Source organism: Pseudonaja textilis, chromosome 14, assembly GCF_049901715.1.
Source record: "Pseudonaja textilis isolate UNSWEBS1 chromosome 14, rPseTex1.2, whole genome shotgun sequence".
In the NCBI taxonomy this organism is placed as follows: Eukaryota; Metazoa; Chordata; class Lepidosauria; order Squamata; family Elapidae; genus Pseudonaja; species Pseudonaja textilis.
In genome coordinates, this window is record NC_142003.1 from 9,027,333 (window position 1) to 9,046,048 (window position 18,716).

General features: G+C 43.9%; 1 protein-coding gene across 2 annotated transcripts; it reads left to right on the forward strand.

The window, feature by feature from the left end:
• The first annotated feature begins 1,332 nt into the window (after nucleotides 1-1,332).
• Nucleotides 1,333-18,421, forward strand: VRK3 (VRK serine/threonine kinase 3). Of its 2 annotated transcripts, none has more exons than XM_087912466.1 (14): nucleotides 1,333-1,606; nucleotides 3,563-3,693; nucleotides 4,733-4,879; nucleotides 6,778-6,924; nucleotides 7,250-7,299; nucleotides 8,277-8,343; nucleotides 8,551-8,635; nucleotides 9,194-9,296; nucleotides 9,643-9,735; nucleotides 10,684-10,816; nucleotides 12,204-12,324; nucleotides 14,506-14,564; nucleotides 16,174-16,322; nucleotides 17,837-18,421. In XM_087912466.1, the coding sequence occupies exons 2-13, from the start codon at nucleotides 3,564-3,566 to the stop codon at nucleotides 16,320-16,322; spliced, it is 1,284 nt and encodes a 427-aa protein (XP_087768592.1). In that variant the 5' UTR covers nucleotides 1,333-1,606; nucleotide 3,563; the 3' UTR covers nucleotides 17,837-18,421. The 2 variants fall into 2 exon arrangements, with proteins under 2 accessions (XP_087768592.1, XP_026559968.1); XM_026704183.2 differs by having other exon boundaries at nucleotides 1,333-1,452.
• Nucleotides 18,422-18,716: the final 295 nt, after the last annotated feature.

An 18,716-nucleotide genomic window follows, 5' to 3' on the forward strand; every position in this document is an offset into this window, starting at 1 on the left:
CATTGTTCACTTAATGACTGCCCTGACAGAGCTAAAAACCACTTTCAGTTCCACGAGTGCCTCAACCAACAACTGAGGACTTGTTTTTCTGGTTGTAATTGTGATCATAAGTTGAGGGCTACTTGTATAATTTATCACTTACAGCTTTTATGTACACGGAGAGCTTATGAATCAAAGACAAATTCCTTGTGTGTCCAGTCACCTGGCCAATAAAGAATTTTATTGTTCTATAAACCACATAGTTGGGTCCGTGCAAGATTAAACCACAACTAAGCAATTCTGTAATGGCTTGGTTGCAATAGGGTAATATGAATGGATGATGAGTAGGACATATAAAGCAACGTCTAGTATATATTGGCCTCTATATGACTTATTAGAGGGTTAGTGGGGAATATCGTACAATATAACGGACCATGATGGACATACAGCCTCCTGGGGGATTTCCTGAAGTATTTGCAATAACAGTCACAACCAAGGCATTGTATGTCCTTTATGGATTGGCTCCGAGCAAGATGGGTAACATACAAATCTAATAAATGATGCACTCCTTGCTTTGTTTTCTTCAATTTTCTTTCAGTACCACAGTCACCAAGGTGTGTTGTGTACAATACTGTACAAAAAATCAATTACATTGAGCTATGGAGTCTGCAATACAATACCCATGTTGCACTGCCCCATTGGCTCATTGGGATAGTCCAGACCCCGAAGGGGAAGATAGAGCAATATGTTGAAAATACAGAATACGCTGTCTCTTGATGGTTCACGTCACACATTTCAGCCTCCAAAGGAGGAAATATGGCAATACAATGTTTATCCCGAAATGGAAGCTTGTGTTGTGTTATGGCACATGCCGCCCCTGGTGGCTGATGGGTGTAACTGCACGTTCGGTGGGGAATCTTAAGGCAAACGCCTGTATTGTGGGCAAAATAGGATGAAACAATATGTACGTTCATCGCCTTGAGTTATTTATTTTAAAAAATAATAAGATTGGGATTAAAAATTAAAGTCATGGCAGCTGTACGGTTCAGTGACCGGCCGGGGTTTTAGTGAGGAAAATAGGAAAAATGCATCGTTTGGTACGTTCTGCCCCTGGTGGCTGATGGAGGTACTTCAGGCCCAAAACTCATGGCATGCATAAAGGTCCGTGGAGAAAACGGCCCATCTATCTTGGAGGACCAGCTGCTCTCTATGACCCGATACCTTTTTTTTTTTTTTTTTTGCCTTCTTCCCCCGGGGCAATAAGTAAGTTTTCAAACGGCAGGGGGCGTGGCCAGGAAAGGAAAAGGGCGTGGCCACGCACCGGAAGCCTGGACGCGCTGACGCTACGAAAGCGAAAGTGAAAGCGTCCTTAGGCGACGCCACTATGAGATCCGGCTGGGCGGCTCAGAAGCGGCGGCTGCGGGCCGAACAGGGCGACGTGGCCACCAAGAGGACCTGCGGGCAGGGCGCCGGGTGGGTATCCCCTTGCGCGGTCCTTAGGCCTCTGGATAGGCCGGAGCCTCCGATCTAGTACGCCTGCCCATGGGCCTTGGCGTTGCCAGGGGATAGGGGAAGCTGACTGGGGAATTCTGGGAGTTGAAGTCCACACATTTCCACGTTGCCAGGGGTAATAGCAATAGCACTTACTTATATGCTGCTTCATCCCTATCTAAGCAGTTTACAGTGTCGACCTCTTTCACCCAACAATCTGGGTCCTCATTTTACCCACCTCCACAAGGAGGGAAGGCTTAAGTCAAAACCTTGAATCAGGATTGAATTCCTGGTGGTGGGCAGAGTTGTGCACCATGGAAGGAAGGAAAGAAGGGAAGAAAGGAAGGAGAAAAAGAACAATTGCAATAGCACTTAGACTTATATACCACTTTACAGTGCTTTACAGCCTTTTCTAAGTGGTTTATAGAAAAGTTATAGATTCTTGGGGGCAATATTGTTGCCCACAACAATCTGGGTCCTCATTTTAACCACCTCGGAAGGCTGACTCAATCTTGAGCCTGGTGAGAAAGAAAGTAGAAGAAAGAAAGTTCAGAGTATGTGGGAAATGACAACTGCAGATCTCCAGATCTGATTAATCCCTTACCTTGCATAATCATAATTTATTGAAGGAAGGGCGGTTGTTTGACTCTGCAAAAGATATTAAGCCAAAATGAAGTGAGCTAGAACGTTGTTTTGTAGACAATAGGTACTTTTCTAGGTGTTAAAAGACTTACAAAGATCCTGTTTGGTTTTACCTTTTTATAGAAAGCTCATGAACATGAAGGTCTATGGAGATTGTCATCTGGACCACAGTTGTGCCAAAGGTGCTTTTTTTTCGAGAGGCAACTGGACTTCCTGGTTTTTCTTTGAAGATGTTTTGCTTCTCATCCAAGAAGCTTCTTCAGCTCTGACAGGATGGTGGGGAATGGAAGGATTTATACTCCTTGCAGACACCTGGTCATTTGTATCCTTTTTAGAGGGTCCTTGAGACCACTTGGAGGTTTATCTGTGTCCTTCCATTCCCCACCCTCCAGTCAGAACTGAAGAAGCTTCTTGAATGATAAGCGAAACGTCTTCAAAGAAAAACCAGAATGTCCAGTTGCCTCATGAACATAAAGGTTTCTCCAGAAAGGATGTTTTTGACCATTGTAGACTGTGTATAAATAAGTAGCAAAGGAAATTTGCCAAGGTGGACAATATTTGTAGGTCAAGGTAGGGTTATTTTCTTGGTGTTCTCAAGTTTGCTTGTCTTCTGCAGAGATTTCGGGCCTGATCATGAGAAAGAGAAGTAGCCAGAGTGGCAAATATTCGTAGATCAAGTGTAGGATGAGGGTGAAGGTTCGTTCTCAGAGCTTGTGGGTTGGTTTCCAAACATTTCATTACCAGGCCAGGTAACATCTTGGCCATCGGAGTTTAGGGGAATTTATAAACAGAAGAACACACACTGACACCCCCTAAACTCCGCTGGAGATGTTACCTAGCCAGTAAACAAAACATTCGGAAACACGAGCAACATGATTCCAAATTACAACATTTATACATAGTCATACTTACATTTTCAACTTTCTTATTTAATATCACATCAAATTATTATCCACTCCACTAATCTTTAAATAAATGTCCATTTCATATTTCAATTCATTAATTCAATATCAAAGTCATTTCCTCACATATATTTTCAATTCTTTATCCCTTATTATTTCCATTTTCAGCTTACTACCTATTTTATTTTTCATTGTACGTTGTTATCTTCATTAGCTTTCTCAAGATCGCAAAATAGTAAACAATAAAAAAGAGTAAAAATAAAATAAAATAAATATATTTAGGATCCACATGGTATATCCCCCAATCTACAGTATGTCTTATATTTATTCCAGCAATTTTATTTCTTTTATATGGACTTCTCTTTTCTTCACCCTAATAAAATAAAAGTTTGGTAGGTAAAGACTACTAGGGAATTCACTGAGGTACTCAGCCCGTATATATATTAAATACTCTTTTTGTTTCCCCTGGGCACATTCAACTTTTCGGTCTGCATCAGTTACTTGATGGATTTGACCTTCTTTTTTCCTTGTTGGTGACTTTTTTCCAGGATGGTCAATTTCTGTCCACAATGTGGACAGAAAGTTGAGGAAATGTTTCACTTCTGTCCGGCCTGTGGAGGCCGGCTTCCGGTTCCAGAAGAAGAGCCCATGCAGATCACTCCATCTCCTTCTTTAAAAGGTGTGTAACATTCATTAACACGTGGGTTAGTTGAAGGCTGAGAAAATGGCCTGGAAATCGGCTAAGAGGAAGTCATTCCCCCTTCGGCTTAGAGATGCTCATCGTGACACCATTGCGCAAATCACTTAATGCAAGTAGCCCTCAACTTACAACCACAATTGAGCCCAGAATTTCCATTGCTAAACCGGGCAGTTGTTAAGTGAGTCGTGACCCATTTTACGACCTTTTAGCCCCTTAGAGGTCTCCAAACTTGGCAACTTTAAGACTTTTGGATTTCAACTTCAGCATAGCTGGTTGGAGAGTTAACAGATAACAGATAATCAGAGTTGGAAGGGACCTTGTAGGTCATCTAGTCCAACCCCCCGCCCAAGCAGGAGACCCTACACCATTTCTGACAAATGGCAGTCCAGTATCTTCTTGAAAACCTCCAGTGATGGCACTCCCACAACTTCCAAGGGCAACTTCTGTTCCATTGGTTGATTGTTCTCATTGTCAGAAAGTTTCTCCTTGTTTCCAGGTTGAATCTCTCCTTCTTCAGTTTCCATCCATTGTTCCTTGTCTGGCCTTCGGATACCTTGGAGAATAGCTTGACCCCTTCCTCATCTCTGCGGCAGCCCCTCAAGTATTGGAAGACTGCTCTCCTGTCTCCCCTGGTCCTTCTCTTCCCTAGACTAGCCAGGCCCAGTTCCTGTAACCGTTCTTTGTATGTTTTAGTCTCCAGTCCCCTAATCATCCTGGTTGCTCTTCTCTGTACTTTTTCTAGAGACTCAACATCTTTTTGATAGTTCTGGGAGTTGAAATCCACAAGTCTTAAACTTGCCAAGTTTGGGGACCCCTGCTTTAATAGGTTCCCTTTTAAGGTTGGGGTCTCAGCCCCTCAGAATCACTCATCCCATCTGGCTGCTACTACCATATGTGCAGACAGATGAATGACCCCTTTACTACCCATAGCTGCTCAAGCATGCTGCATTTTTCTGGTTTGGGGTTTAGCGGTGAACATTTTGGCTTCTCCAACAGCGTCTTCTCCTCTCTTGCTCAGAATTAAACCAGGGCATCCAGGTTGAGCTTCCGCTCTTGCCTCAGAAGAAAAAGGTGGAGATAGTTTTTCCGAAAAAGGAAATGTCTTCAACTTTTGTCAAAGCTTCTCCCAAGAGCTCAGTGGCATCCGTTTCTCCAAAGGCAAAAGGTAAGGAATTATGGACATGGTCAGGACTAGAATTAGAATTAGAGTTGAATTCTTTATTGGCCAAGTGTGATTGGGCACACAAATAATTTGTCTTGGTGCAAACGCTCTCAGTGTACATAAAAAGAAAAAAATACATTTGTCAAGAGTCAAGAATCATCAGGTACAACACTTAATGATAGTCATAGGGTACAATAAGCAATCAAATCATACTAGGAAACAGTCAGTATAAATCATAAAGATACAAGCGACAAGTTGCAGTCATACAGTCACAAATGGGAAGGGATGAGTGATAAGGAGTGATGAGAAGATTAACAGTAATAGTAATGCAGACTTTGTAAATAGTTAGACAGTGTTGACAGAATTATTTGTTTAGCAGAGTGATGGCGTTCGGGGAAATTCTGTCCTTGTGTCTAGCTCCGTTCTCCTGTGCAGGGCAACAGAAGGAGACCTAGCCAATCAGCCGGGACTCAGGAGGCGGAGAAGAGATGGGGGCGGGGCCAGTCAGAAGTGGGATTGGCTAGTTCTCTGAACTACTCAAAATTTCCGCTACCGGTTCTCCAGAACTGGTCAGAACCTGCTGGATACCAGCTCTGCCTCGGACCCTGCAACCATCATTAAATCTGAACCAGTTGCCAAGCATCTGAATTTTGTTTATGTGACCAACTGAGTGTGAAAAAAAGGTCGTAAGTTTTCAGTGCTGTTGCAACTTTGAACAGTCACAATATGTTGCTATAAGTTGAGGATACCTGTATTAAAAACATGGTTTGAACTGAGACAGGGATGAGATACTACTAAGTCAGGGGTTCCCAACCTTTTCTATATCCACACTCCTAGAACATGTCTAATATATTCTGTACTCCTTAAAAAAGAAATAATACGCAACCCCATCTCTTCTCTGCCTCCCATTGAGTCCCGGCTGATTGGCTGGGTCTTCTTTTGTTGCCCTGCACAGGAGAACGGAGCTGGAAAGCAGGTTAGTGGGGAGGGAAGGGAAGGGGGATTTTGCAGTATATCCTTCCCCTGCCACACCCACCAAAGAGAGTCATGCCTTTTTCAAGGCCAGTTCTGTCCCAACTATTGTGTTAGTTGTATCGTGGCATTCTGCCAATTGATTATTGATAGTCCTTGAATTACAACAGTTCATTTAGTGGCCATTCGAAGTTACAACGGCATTTTAAAAAGGGACTTATGACCATTTTTCATACTTACCACCCTTGCAGCACTCCCCATTGTCACATGATTTATAATTTGGATGCTTGACAACTGACTCACATTTATGACGGTTGCAGTGGCCTTGGGTCATGGGAATCTCCTTTTGCGACCTGGCAAGCAAAGTCAGTGGGGAAAGTAGATTCACTTAACAGCCGTGTTACCAAATGAACAAGTGCAGTGATTCACTTAACGGCTGCGCCAAGGGAAGTCATAAAAATGGGGGGAAACTCACTTAGCCAGCGTCTCACTTAGCCATATAAATGTTGGGCTCCACTGTGGTCATAACTCGAGTGGTGCAGTGGCTTAGAGATGGAACTCTCGCCTCACTATCAGGAGGCCATGAGTTCAGTCCTGGGTACCGGCAGTTATTTCTCTCTCTGGGCACAGTGAGTAATTTATCTGTTGCGAACTCTGTATTGGCAACAGGAAGGGCATCCGGCCAGTAAACACTCAGCTCCATTCCATTGCCCAGACGCTGCCTCTGGTAAGGGATTACGGGGTCGTTAAAAGACAAAACAGCGGTCATAATTTCGAGGGCTACCTGTCCTCCTCCCTTTTATCCGCTTGGAGAACACGACGGGTGGCGAAACCCTGGATCCCCTCAAGAACTTCCGGTTGGCTTTTGTGGAGTAGAAGCGTGTCTCTCTCTCGATGCCCAGTCAAAATCAGCATCTCTCCTTACGAAGGAAAGGCGGCTTTCCGCTCGCCGAAGAAGGAAAGGTGTCCTTGCGTGGAGCCTCTCCCGGAGGGTGAAATCTTGACAGACCTGAACGATAAAAAGTGGAGGATTTCGAAGCTTCTGAGCCAGTCGGATCGTGGGCTGATCTATGAAGGTATTCAGGGGGGGATCACCTATTTGTGGAGCAGGGTGTGTGGGGCGGGGTAGAAAACTTGCACCTTGGTGTGCTCTGTATTTTTCTGAAGGCGAACCTGCCTTGAAAATGATAGGTTTTCCCTCCCTGAGGTTGGAGTCGTATTGAATCAAAAAAAAAAAAAACACCTTAAAATAAACTGAAGGGGTAGGCTGACATATTGTCAATATTTCCATTTTTTCCTCAAATGGTAAATCTTCGTTAGATCCTGCACATTTAAGGGCCTATAAATGTACCTCTCTTTCATTCCCTACCAATTTGTCATTTTATTTTATTTTTTTCACAGCCAAATTAACGTCGGAACGCTCACCAAAGCACAAATACACCCTCAAACTGGTGAGTTCAAATCTCTCTGGGGTTAGATATAACGTTGGATTTCTCCATGGAGTTTGAAGTGGCTTTTCTAGCTTGCTCAAGATAGGATCGCTTCCCTTTCTGCTTATTACTGTCATCGACCAACGTTTTATGCACATACAAAATTGAAAACAAGACAATTGCTTCCCTCTCTAAGCGGTTTACAGAGTCAGCCTTATTGCCCCCAAACATCTGGGTCCTCATTTTACCAATCTCGGAAGGATGGAAAGATGAGTCAACCTTTTGGGAGTCCAAAGAAATCCTTTTCTTACTTTCCAGTGATCAGCAAACTCATTTGCCTCTAAGATATTTAAGAAGCTATATTGTCTGGTGGTTAAGGCACCCCGCTAGAAAGCGGGAGAGTGTGAGTTCTAGTCCTGCCTTAGGCATGAAAGCCCATTGGGTAATTTTAGGCCAATCACAAGGAGACTGGGAGTTCTAGTCCTGATTTAGATATAAAAAGCCACCTGGGTAATTTTAGGCCAATCATGAGGAGACTGGGAGTTCTAGTTCTGCTTTAACACATGAAAACTAGCTGGGTAATTTTAGGCCAATCACAAGGAGACTGGGAGTTCTAGTCCTGTCTTAGGCATGAAAACTAGCTGGTAATTTTTGGCCAATCACAAGAAGACTGGGAGTTCTAATCCTGTTTTAACTAGCTGGGTAATTTTAGTCCAATCACGAGGAGGCTGGGAGTTCTAGTCCTGTCTTAGGCATGAAAGCTAGCTGGGTGACACTGGCCCAGTCCTTCTCTCTTATCCCAACCCACCTCACAGGGTTGTTGTGGGGAAAATAGAAAGAGGAAGGTATGTTGAGTCCTCCTCTTTGAGTTATTTGTAAAAATAATCATAAAGGCGGGATATAGATCTAGATATCCCAACTTTGTCATAGGTATATACGTATGTCTGTCTGTCTTTGTCCAAGAACTTCAGCGCTACCTGTTCCCTTTCTTTTCTCAGGATGCTAAAGAGGGAAAGCTGTTTAACGAACAGAACTTTCTACAGAGAGCTGCTAAGAAAGTCGCAGGTAAAAACGAACGTTGGAGGGTGTTTATAAGTGGGTCGTAGGGACATGAACACAGGACACCGTCCTCAAACGTCTCCTGGTCCGCTGTGAAATCTCGGGTCTCTTCTTGTTCTGCTTCCAGAGTGGGGCAGTTTGAGGGGGTCTGTCAGCCCAAGCTGCGCTACATCTGTCTTTGGTTGCACTGTCCTGTTTGATCTCTCCCTGCAGTGGAGAAGTGGAAGAAGCAATACTTAATGCCGTTCCTGGGGGTACCTGAATGTGTTGGTTTTGGCGTCCATGAGAACAGCTACAGGTGAGTCCCAGTGATGAAGAGAGTTTGAGTTTGATTTTTGCAGCCGCTACACTATTCCCACCTGCCTTTCTATTGGCAACTTTAAAAGGCCAGAGAAATATTTTATGAGTTGACACCAAATTTTAATCACATGACCACGGGAATGCGGTAACAGTTGTTAAGTGTGAAAAACGGTCATAAGTCACTTTCACCAGCGTTGTTGCAACTTCGGTCACTAAACGAACTGTTGTAAGTCAAGGACTACCTGTACTTCTGAGCAGTTTCCTGTATGGGTCTTCACCTATAGACTGAAATCTCACCCAACTAAAGCAACTATCTGCAGCACAAAACCTTCTCTGAAAATCGCTAGGGAGCAGCCTCCTTGACTCTTTCTCCCACCAAAACTATTTAAGCTCCGCCACTTCTTTGACCTTGGGAAGGCAGCCCCTCCCACCTGGGAATCCAGACTGCATTCCACCCCGCTAGCCTGCCTAGTGTAGTTAAAAACCTGGTGGTTTTTTAACTAGCAGATGATCAAGAGTAGATTCACATGCAACTTCAATCTCCTTTGATTGGCAGGTTCCTGGTCTTTCCCGAATTGGGTCGATCTCTTCAGTCAGTCCTGGACGACAACAAAAACCAGATGACGGAGAAAGCTGTATTGCAGTTTGCAGTCAGGCTGGTATGGGGTGCGAGGAAGGCCTAGGGTGGGGAAGGAATTTCTCTGATGGGCAGAAAGGATGGCCTTAAAGGACAGGAAGAGCTTTTTACTAAGGCAACAATCAGATAAAAGAAACCTGAGTCCAGGGCAGACCAGTAACCTGAGAAAGCATCTCAAACAGGATCCTGCCTAGTTCCAATCAGTATAAAGCGATGTGGAGGCGAATGGAGGTTTTCAAGATATTGTTAAAAAAAAAACTGACTCTGCTGTCCCAAAGGTGTTTTTTCAAGAGGCAGTTGGATTAGCAACAGTCCTGAAAAACGGGAATTTGCATTGCTGACACATCCGCCTTTCTCTTTGCCTCTAGCTTGACGTTCTGGAATATCTTCATGAAAATGAGTATACTCACGGGGATCTGGCTGCTGAAAACATATATGTGAATCCGGCTGATCTCACTGTGGTAAGGAAAAGAGTAAGAGTCTCTAGGACAACTGGCCACGGCCAACTGGACACTGGACCAACGTTACGTAATATCAAAGAAATGGTGAAATAGAGTAATGAAAGAAAGGATGTAAAAGGAGGAACAAAATAGCAATAGCTCTTAGATTTATATACCGCTTCACAGTGCTTTTACAGTCCTCTCTAAGCGGTTTACAGAGTCAGCCTCTTGCCCCCAACAATCCAGGTCCTCATTTTACCCACCTCAGAAGGAGGGAAGGCTGAGTCAACTTTGAATCGGTCAGAATCGAACTTCTGGCAGTGGGCAGAGTCAGCATTCTAACCACTGTGCACTATGGATGGAAGGAGGGAGGGAGGGAGAAAAGGAAGAGCAATCGCAATAGCACTTAGACTTATATACCGCTTTATAGCGCTTTTGCAGCCCTCTCTAAGCGGTTTACAGAGTCAGCCTCTTGCCCCCAACAATCTGGGTCCTCATTTGATCCACCCCGGAAGGTGGGAAGGCTGAGTCAACCTTGAGCTGGTCAAGATCGAACTGCCAAATTGCAGGTAGCCGGCAGTCAGCAGAAGTAGCCCTGCAGTACTGCACTCTAACCACTGCGCCACTGGGGCTCATAAATGAAGTGTGCATGACAAAATGAAAGTAATTTTTAAATTATTCTAAATAATCAGAGTTGTGGGAGTTTTCTGGTGGGGAATTGGTTGGGGGGGAATTGCCCCCGGTAAGCTGGCCACGGCTAGTTGGCTGTGGTCAATTGGCCCCCGTTCCAAGGAGCAGAGGGCAGGAGAGCAAACCGGGGCGTTCTAGTCAGGCTGTTACAGATCATAAAATGGGACAAAACTCGTTTAACAGATGTCTCACTCAGCAACAGGAATTTGGGGCTCGATAAGTTGTTCGCTGTAGCTTTATTTTGAGGCTCTTCGGCTCTTCTTCCTTCTTACCCTCCAGGTTACTTTAGCAGATTTCAGCTTCGCCTTCCGATACAGCCCTGGAGGGAAACACGTGCCGCAGAGGGAATGCAGTCGGACTCCTCACGAAGGCACCTTGGAGTTCATCAGCCTGGACAGCCACAGGGGAGCTGGTGAGACCCTGTTGCAAATGCAGGTCTAGATTTGCCCCTATCGCCTTTCTTGGTTTGGGGGGGTTGCTCTTCTGAGCCAGCTCCCCAAAACACGACAAGCCCTCTTGACGTGAACTCCAAAAGATTCCCATCGGCATTCCAGAAAGACCAAACTCCCCAACGCCAAGACTCTGAGGTCCCTTTTTATTAGAGTTGACATACTGGCATATCATCTGGGAAAACCCGAATCGGAGAGATCTGGATTTTCCTCCAGTATTTTTTTTTTAAAAAAATCACAAAATCCATCCCCTCCACCCGTTAGTCCGTCCCCTGGTCCAATCACCATCCGTCCCAACTGGAGACATCCCATAACCGCTCCTCATCCAGGTGCAGGGAAGGCACGACTTTGACTGCAAGGAAGAATGCTCTCGTGTCTTAACTACCTACACTCTACAACAAGGATCTTCAAACTTGGCAAGTTGAAGACTTGGGAACTTCCAACTCCCAGAATTCCCGAGCTAACGTGACTGGAGACGGGATTCTGGGAGTTGAAGTCCACACCTTTTAAAGCTGTCCAGTTTGAAGACCCCGGCTCTACAAACTCCCACCTCCCAATTTCCCAGGCACAGGAATGTGGCGGCATGGAAGCTTCTGGTGCTAATATGGCTTCCAAAGCCGACAGTTCCTTTATTAGGAATGACGGAAGCCAAGTAGACGTAACTGGGGAAAGACGACCCTTCAAATAACCTGGGCAGGGGTGCACAACCTTTGGGCTACGGCCCACTACTGAGCGTGGTCTAGTCACAACCGGGCTGTGTTAGTGCCGGGCTGACTTCTACTCCACAAAATTATGTTGACATCAAGGGTTGTCCTCAGCTGATCTCTGAACATGGCGTAGAGCCCTCCTCTAAAACATGGGGAAGCTTGCGTTCGCTGCTTGATAACCAAGACAGATCAACTTTGGAAATTTATCTGTTTATTTATTCCCACCCTTTTATTATTTTTACAAAGAACTCAAGGCAGCGAACACATCTAGCCTATCTTCCTCCTCCTGTTTTCCTTACAGTAACAACTACCTTATTAGTTCAATTGGGGTGAGAGAGTGTGTGGCTGGCTGAAAGTCATCCAGCCAGCTTTCCTGGCCAAAGCAGGACTAGAATTCACAGTCTCTTGGTGATTGACCGAATTACCCAGCCAGCTTTCATGGCTAAGGGCTGGGTGGTGGGGACTGGAACTCACAGTCTCCAGGTCACGGACCCAAAGTCTCTTAGCTAGTTGTCATGGGTAAGGCAGGACTACAACTCCCAAGCTCCTGGTCATTGGCCCAAAGTCACCCAGGCAGCTTTTATGCCTGCTTTTTAAAGTCTGCTTCCAATATTTCGTATGGGGATCTGCTTGTTCTTTACAGCTCCGTCCCGTCGAAGTGACCTTGAATCCTTGGGTTACTGCCTGGTAAAGTGGCTGTGGGGTGCCCTTCCCTGGTCTGCAGACCTGACAGATCCCTGCGTGGTCACAGACGAAAAAGAGAGGTGTGTGCACACTTGCAACCGTTGGCAACTGCCTGCTGTTAGGAAAAAGGCAAGGGATATTTCAGCTACCACCAGCCAAGGTTGCGGTACCTACTGAGTGTTGTTAATAGGATCCTGTTTGGGTTTTTTTTCATCTTAGTCACACATCCTTATTTTTCATCCTGGAGAGACAAAAAATTCCAATAGAAGAGAATGTCTGTAGACCAAGAGTTGAACTGTAAAGTCTTTGGTGCTCTGAGAGTTGGTTATTTCCTTGCAGACGTTTCATTACCCAACTAGGTAACATCATCAGTGATAGAAGGGAGTGGGGTTTGCAAAGAGGAGGAAGGAGAGAAGGAGGTGGAGGAGACCTATGGGGTCCTTGGTGTTCTCTGAGCTCGGTGCGTTTTTTTGGAGATGTCTCATTACCCAGCTAGGTAATGTCATCAGTGCTAGAAGGAATGGGCTTTGCTCTTCATTTACATTCAGTAATTCGCCCTGTCAGTGTCAGTAGGGCTGTTGCTTACTCCTTGGTTACTCCTTGGTTTGTTGTTTCCTGCTTGATTGTCTGGTTCCAATAGAATAGAGCAGTAGTGGCTAACCTTTTGGGGCTCCTATGCCAAAAATTGTGTTCATGCTTCGCGTGCCAGCACCCAGAAGGCAATGCACAGCCCTCCCATGCCCCCTGTGCACGTGCGTGTAATCGCCCCCACGCCACCTCCTTCCCTGCACCGTGCCTCCCAGCTGATTTTTGGCCCGTTTGAGGCCTTTTTGGGCCTCCCAGAGGCTTGAGGAAAGCTGCAGCCTTTGTAGGCCGGAAATACAGGAAGTTGACGAAATGGTCCTATTTTTCGGCATGCAAAGCTTTTCCTCAAACCTCTGGGAGGCCAAAAAAGGCCTCAAACAGGCTGAAAAAACAGCTGTGAGGTGCGCATGCGCAGTGAGGTAAGTTTGCCTGTGGCTCAAGTGCCGGCACAAATGGTTCTGCATGCCACCTGTGGCACACATGCCAAAGGTTCGCCATCACGGGACTAGAACATCTGTAGCTCAGGGCTGAACCGTAATGTCCTTGATACTCCCTGGAATTAGTTTGTTTGCTTGCAGATATTTTATTATCCAACAACACAAATGCTAGAAAGGAGTGCTAGTTTGCTGTCTGTTTATACACAAATACTAAACCAGAAGCAGCAGCCTAACCAAGGAGCTATCAAAGCGAAAACAACAATTCCCCAAACACCTAGCGGGCAAGCTACCATATACAGGGAGTCCTTGACTTACAACCACAATGGAGCCCAAAATTTTATGTTTGCTAGGTGAGCCATTTGTTAAGCGAATTTTGCCTTATTTTACGACCGTTCTTGCCCCAATGGTTAAATGAATCACTGCAGTGGATTAAGTTAGTAACTCAATTGTTATACAAATAATATCCCAATTGCAACCGTAATGGGGCTGTCCCATCACGGTCAAAATTCATGGCAGTCATAAAACAGGTTGGTTGCATGACAACCTGATTTTTTAGCACTTCTTTTTGCCATACTGGTTAAGCGAATCGGTATTGTTAAAGCAAACGCCATGGTCCTTCATTTAACCAGTGGTCCTCTAGAGGCACTGTCAGGGTTCCGGCGATTGCCCTAGTTAAATCATGAGCCTCGAGCCAAGCTTCAAAAGAATTCAAAAGATTTATTAGGAGCAACATGTTCTGGCCATATGAAGCTAACTCTGAGACATATCACCTATGATCCTGTTTCCCCCCACCCCCCTGGGTATGTCATAAATCAGATTCTCCAATGAAACACCTTCACGGCTGAGTGTCATCAATCACACTTTCCAATAAAGGATTTTCGCAGGCAGAAGATCCAGTAGCCTAGGCTACAATCTCCACAAGATAAGCGTGGAATGTGCTTCTGGCCTTCATCTGCTGCACTGCTCTTCAGGCCTTCCCCACCCCACTCCCTCCTTCTTATGGCAACTCGGAAACAGGTTTAGGAATGATTTACGAGTTGACAGGCACAGTTTTGCCAGCCTTCAGGTGTAAATACTGTTTTGGGGCAGAACCCTGATAAAGGACAGTCGTAGGGCCCCAGGATGCTGGCGAACAGCCATCAACTCAAGTCAATGTGTATTGTCAATGCACAAGTCTCATCTCAGCTGTACATCTCGGCCTGTTTAAGAGATTCATGTTGATTGTTATTTCTGTTGTAGGTACAAAGTGGATATTATCAAAAATCCAAGACTGTCCTCTGGCTGGGGAGCCTTACCAGGTAAAGGCGAATTGACGTGTTCTCATTTTAGTGTTCTCATTTTCACTTTAGGGTTTACTTTTTAGAGGGTTACTTGGTGGTGCAGTGGTTAAAATGGCAGTAATGCAAGCTACTTCAGCTGTCTGCCTGGCAGTTTGGCAGTTTGATTCTCACCTGCTCAAGGTTGACTCAGCCTTCCATCCTTCCAAAATCGGTAAAATGAGGACCCCGATTGTTGGGGGAATAATAGGCTGACTGTAAACCGTTTAGAGAGGACTGGAAAGCACTGTGAAACAATATATGTCTTAAATGCTTTGACCACTTCGTAGTTGTTCTCACAACAGCTCTCTCCATGTTACAGGTAGTCCTCAACTTATGTCCACAATTGAGCGCACAGTTTCTGTTGCTAAGTTGTTAAAGTGAGTTTTTCCCCTCTTTATGACCTATCTCGCCACCGTTGTTAAGTGAATCACTACAATTGTTAAGTTACAATACAGTTGCTAAGCAAAATTGGCTTCCCCATTGACTTCATTTGTCAGAAGGTTGCAACATGGGATCACATGATCCATGGGACACTGCAACCGTCATAAGTACATGCCAGTTGCCAAGTGTCTGGCTCTTGATCATGTGACCATGGAAAAGCTGCGACTGGTGTAAGCGTGAAAAATGATCATCAGTCGCTTTTTTTCAGTGCCGTCGTAACTTTGAATGGTCACTAAGCAAACTGTTGTAAGTCGAGGACTACCTATATTCTCAGTGAGAAATAACCAGCTACGACCCTGCACAGCCAGTTGTGACAGGGCAGCTGGCTGGGGAATTCTGGGAGCTGAAGTCCGCCCATCTTAAACGCTGCCCCCGTTGAGAAACGCTGCAGGATTTGCAGTTAGGAGTTCTGGCATCCCAGGTTATATCCCCACTGTTGCAGCAGGCAAGTTGCGTCCTTGTGCTGCACTTTCTGTGACTTGCAATTTGCTTTTTTGTCTTATTTACATATCTGGGAGACATCCTGATAAATGGTTCTCATTTCCTATTGTCTAGAACAGCAGGCCCTGAATATTCTATAAATATTCAGTGTGATGTTGTCAGGTACAAACTTTGTTTTAATGAGCCCATGGCCCATCCACCAAGAATAAGTTAATTTGCTTTGATTTCTATTCCTTTTGAATTTACATGAATGTGGACAGTCCTGGGTTCAAGACCACTGTAGAAATCTATCAACCAAGCCGAACAATTGTACTATAATTCTCCATTTTACTTTTATTGCTGTGCTTTGCCAGTCTTCTGAGTGAATATTATGTAGAAAGGCAGGTTAAAAATGTTGTGAGATTGACTCTTGGGATTTCTTACACACTCAAAGCCTCTGTTGCTTAGTCTTCAGGAAGACCATTGCCAAGCTGGGTCAGAAAAATCAATAGTTTTTAATCTAGTGTTTTCCAACTTGGCAACTTGCTGGCTGGGGAATTCTGGGAGTTGAAGTCCACTCATCTGAAAGTTGCCATGTTGAAAAAACATTGATGTAAGCCATAAGTTGCGACAACACAAATACTGCAATTGTTACTTAGAGAGGCCAGCTTTTTTCATCGTCGTCCATGGAGGTCTGTTTGATTAACTGATTGATTGATTTTTAAAGAATCCATACAGAAATACCTGCAACAAGTAATGACTTTGGAATATGAAGAAAAACCAAACTACGAAGAACTGCGAATGTTATTTACGAGGCCTCTTCAGCTGATGAGAGCATCGGCCTATGACTCAGTGGACCTCAGAGTAGCACCCTAGGTGAGCTGTGATTTCATTTCCAGTCCCATCAAAAGAACATCACAAGCCCTGCTGGGTGGCAAATTCTTTCCTGTTGAGAGTATTACTTAAAAAGAAAACAAAAACCAAAGGAGAACACTTGTTTAAACTGGCCACTTCTGAGCTTGACATAGCTGGAGATATCTGGAACAGGTAGGCAAATGTTGGGATGGTGTAGTAGATGGATGGATGGGTGGGCAGGTGGATGGATGGATGGATGGATGGATGGATGGATGGATGGATGGATAAGATGTGAGAGAGATGTAGGTGTGTGGATGGATGGATAAGATGATAGATATGGATAGACAGACAGACAGAAGATCGATGTAGGTCAGTAGATGGATGGATGATATAGACAGACGACAGACAGTTATGGATGGACAAATGGATAGATGAATAAAGATAGATACAGAGACAGACTGATAAAAGATGGATGTAGGTAGATAGGTGGACGGGTAGATGGATGGATGATAGAGATAGACAAACAGACAGATATGGATGGACAAATGGATAGATGAATAAAGATAGATACAGAGACAGATAAAAGATGGATGTAGGTAGGTAGGTGGATGGGTAGATAGATGGACGATATAGATAAATAGATAGATAGACAGAAAGACAGATAGATATGGATGGACAAATGGATAGATGAATAAAGATAGATACGGACAGACAGACAGACAAAAGATGGATGTAGGTAGATAGGTGGATGGGTAGATGGATGGATGGATGATAGAGATATGGATGGATGGACAAATGGATAGATGGATAAGATGATAGATATAGACAGATAGAAGATGGATGTAGGTAGGTTAGTAGGTGGGTGGGTAGATGAAAGATAGATAGATAGATAGATAGATAGATAGATAGATAGATAGATAGATAGATAGATAGATAGATAGATATGGATGGACGGATGGACAGAAGAGAGACAGACAGGCTGTCAAGGCATTATATAGCTTCACCCAGCGGCTTGCTGGCAGAATTAAAGCAGCCAGTTTTCATACAAGATTCCTTCAACATGTGAGGAGTGTAATGTGTAGTTCAACCTTTAGTGAGAGTAAAGAAGAATGTCAATTCAAGAAGAGAAGAATGATAAACCTTGTGCTCATCTCACTTACCATTCATCATTCACACACACACACACACACACACACACCTCTTTGCCCTTGTGTTGTGAGCAGTGACATTGAAAGCGGTTAAAATCACCAAGCACAGATTTTGAGGTCGGAAACAGCTTATCCTGGGACCTTGTCCTACCTGGGTAACCACATTTTGCCTTTTGCTGTGATGCATTTCTGCATCAATATGGCTCCTGGTTAGTTCAGACATATTTAGCAATTACAGCTTCGTATTAAGCAGTGCTGATTTATCCTTTCACTAGATGTTTGTTTTCAGTAGCAGAGAGAAAATTGTCATTATTTAGCAGCTTCTCCCTTTACTCTGACAAACTTGTTTTTGGGTGTGTATGTGTGTGTGTGTCCCCTTCTTTAAAGCTTTCAGAAAAAAACTGAATAAGAAGAGAAATGAAGAACAAGAATGAGCTTTACGGGTCTTGAAAAATGCACTTAAGAGTCGAACTCACTGGAATGTCTTCACATTGGAACAGTTGGCAACGTGGTTTGTGTGTGTGTTTGCTTTTTATTTTCAATTTTTAATAGAGAGGGAAAGTGGTTTTCTTGGAAATGCTGTTAGGGTTTTGCTGTGACCTATAGCAAGCTAAAGATTTATCCAGGGACATAATTTAATTTAATGCATTCTGCCAAGTCTTCCTTTGATAAATGATTACTTACACATTTAATTTATAAAGAGTTGTTGTCCAAATGTTCAACTCAAACCCTGAACCTTTAAAAAAAGGGAGGGAAGGGGAGAAGGATTGTAAATATGTTAATTTTGTTTTTAATCTTGCTTTTAGTGTCTTGAAAAGTTCATCTTATTCTATTGCATAAATATTTTATTCTATTATTTTATCTCTAGTTTAAAGGGTGCTTTGTCAGGCAGAAGGACTGAGAAAAAGGTTTTAATCTTTTTAACGTGTGCTTTGTTGATTTTGTAGTAAAAAGTTGTACGGTGAGGTCCAAGTTTGTTTTGTGTGATCTTTGCATGGCAGAAAAATCCAGCAACATAGGGAACATTTGAGATCAGCTCCTCATCTTTGTGGGAGATCGCTACATTTTCCCCTGCTTTGGTCCATAATTATTATAAATTAATTTGTTAGAATATATTCTTGTTTATTATAACAGAACTGGTGCTGAGAAACTGATCTAAATGTCAGATGAAGTTAAAAATAAGACACCATTAACATAAACCCACATTTTGGATTAGGTAGATATCTATGTATTAATCTGTAAACTTCCAATTGGTGTTGAAATATGG

Bases quoted from the DNA above. Each gene is read 5' to 3' on its own strand.
- VRK3 (XM_026704183.2), top strand. From the start codon at position 1,364: ATGAGATCCGGCTGGGCGGCTCAGAAGCGGCGGCTGCGGGCCGAACAG. The intron at 4,880-6,777 runs GTAAGGAATTAT...CTCCTTACGAAG, and splicing joins CGTTTCTCCAAAGGCAAAAG to GAAAGGCGGCTTTCCGCTCG. The intron at 9,736-10,683 runs GTAAGGAAAAGA...CTTACCCTCCAG, and splicing joins ATCCGGCTGATCTCACTGTG to GTTACTTTAGCAGATTTCAG.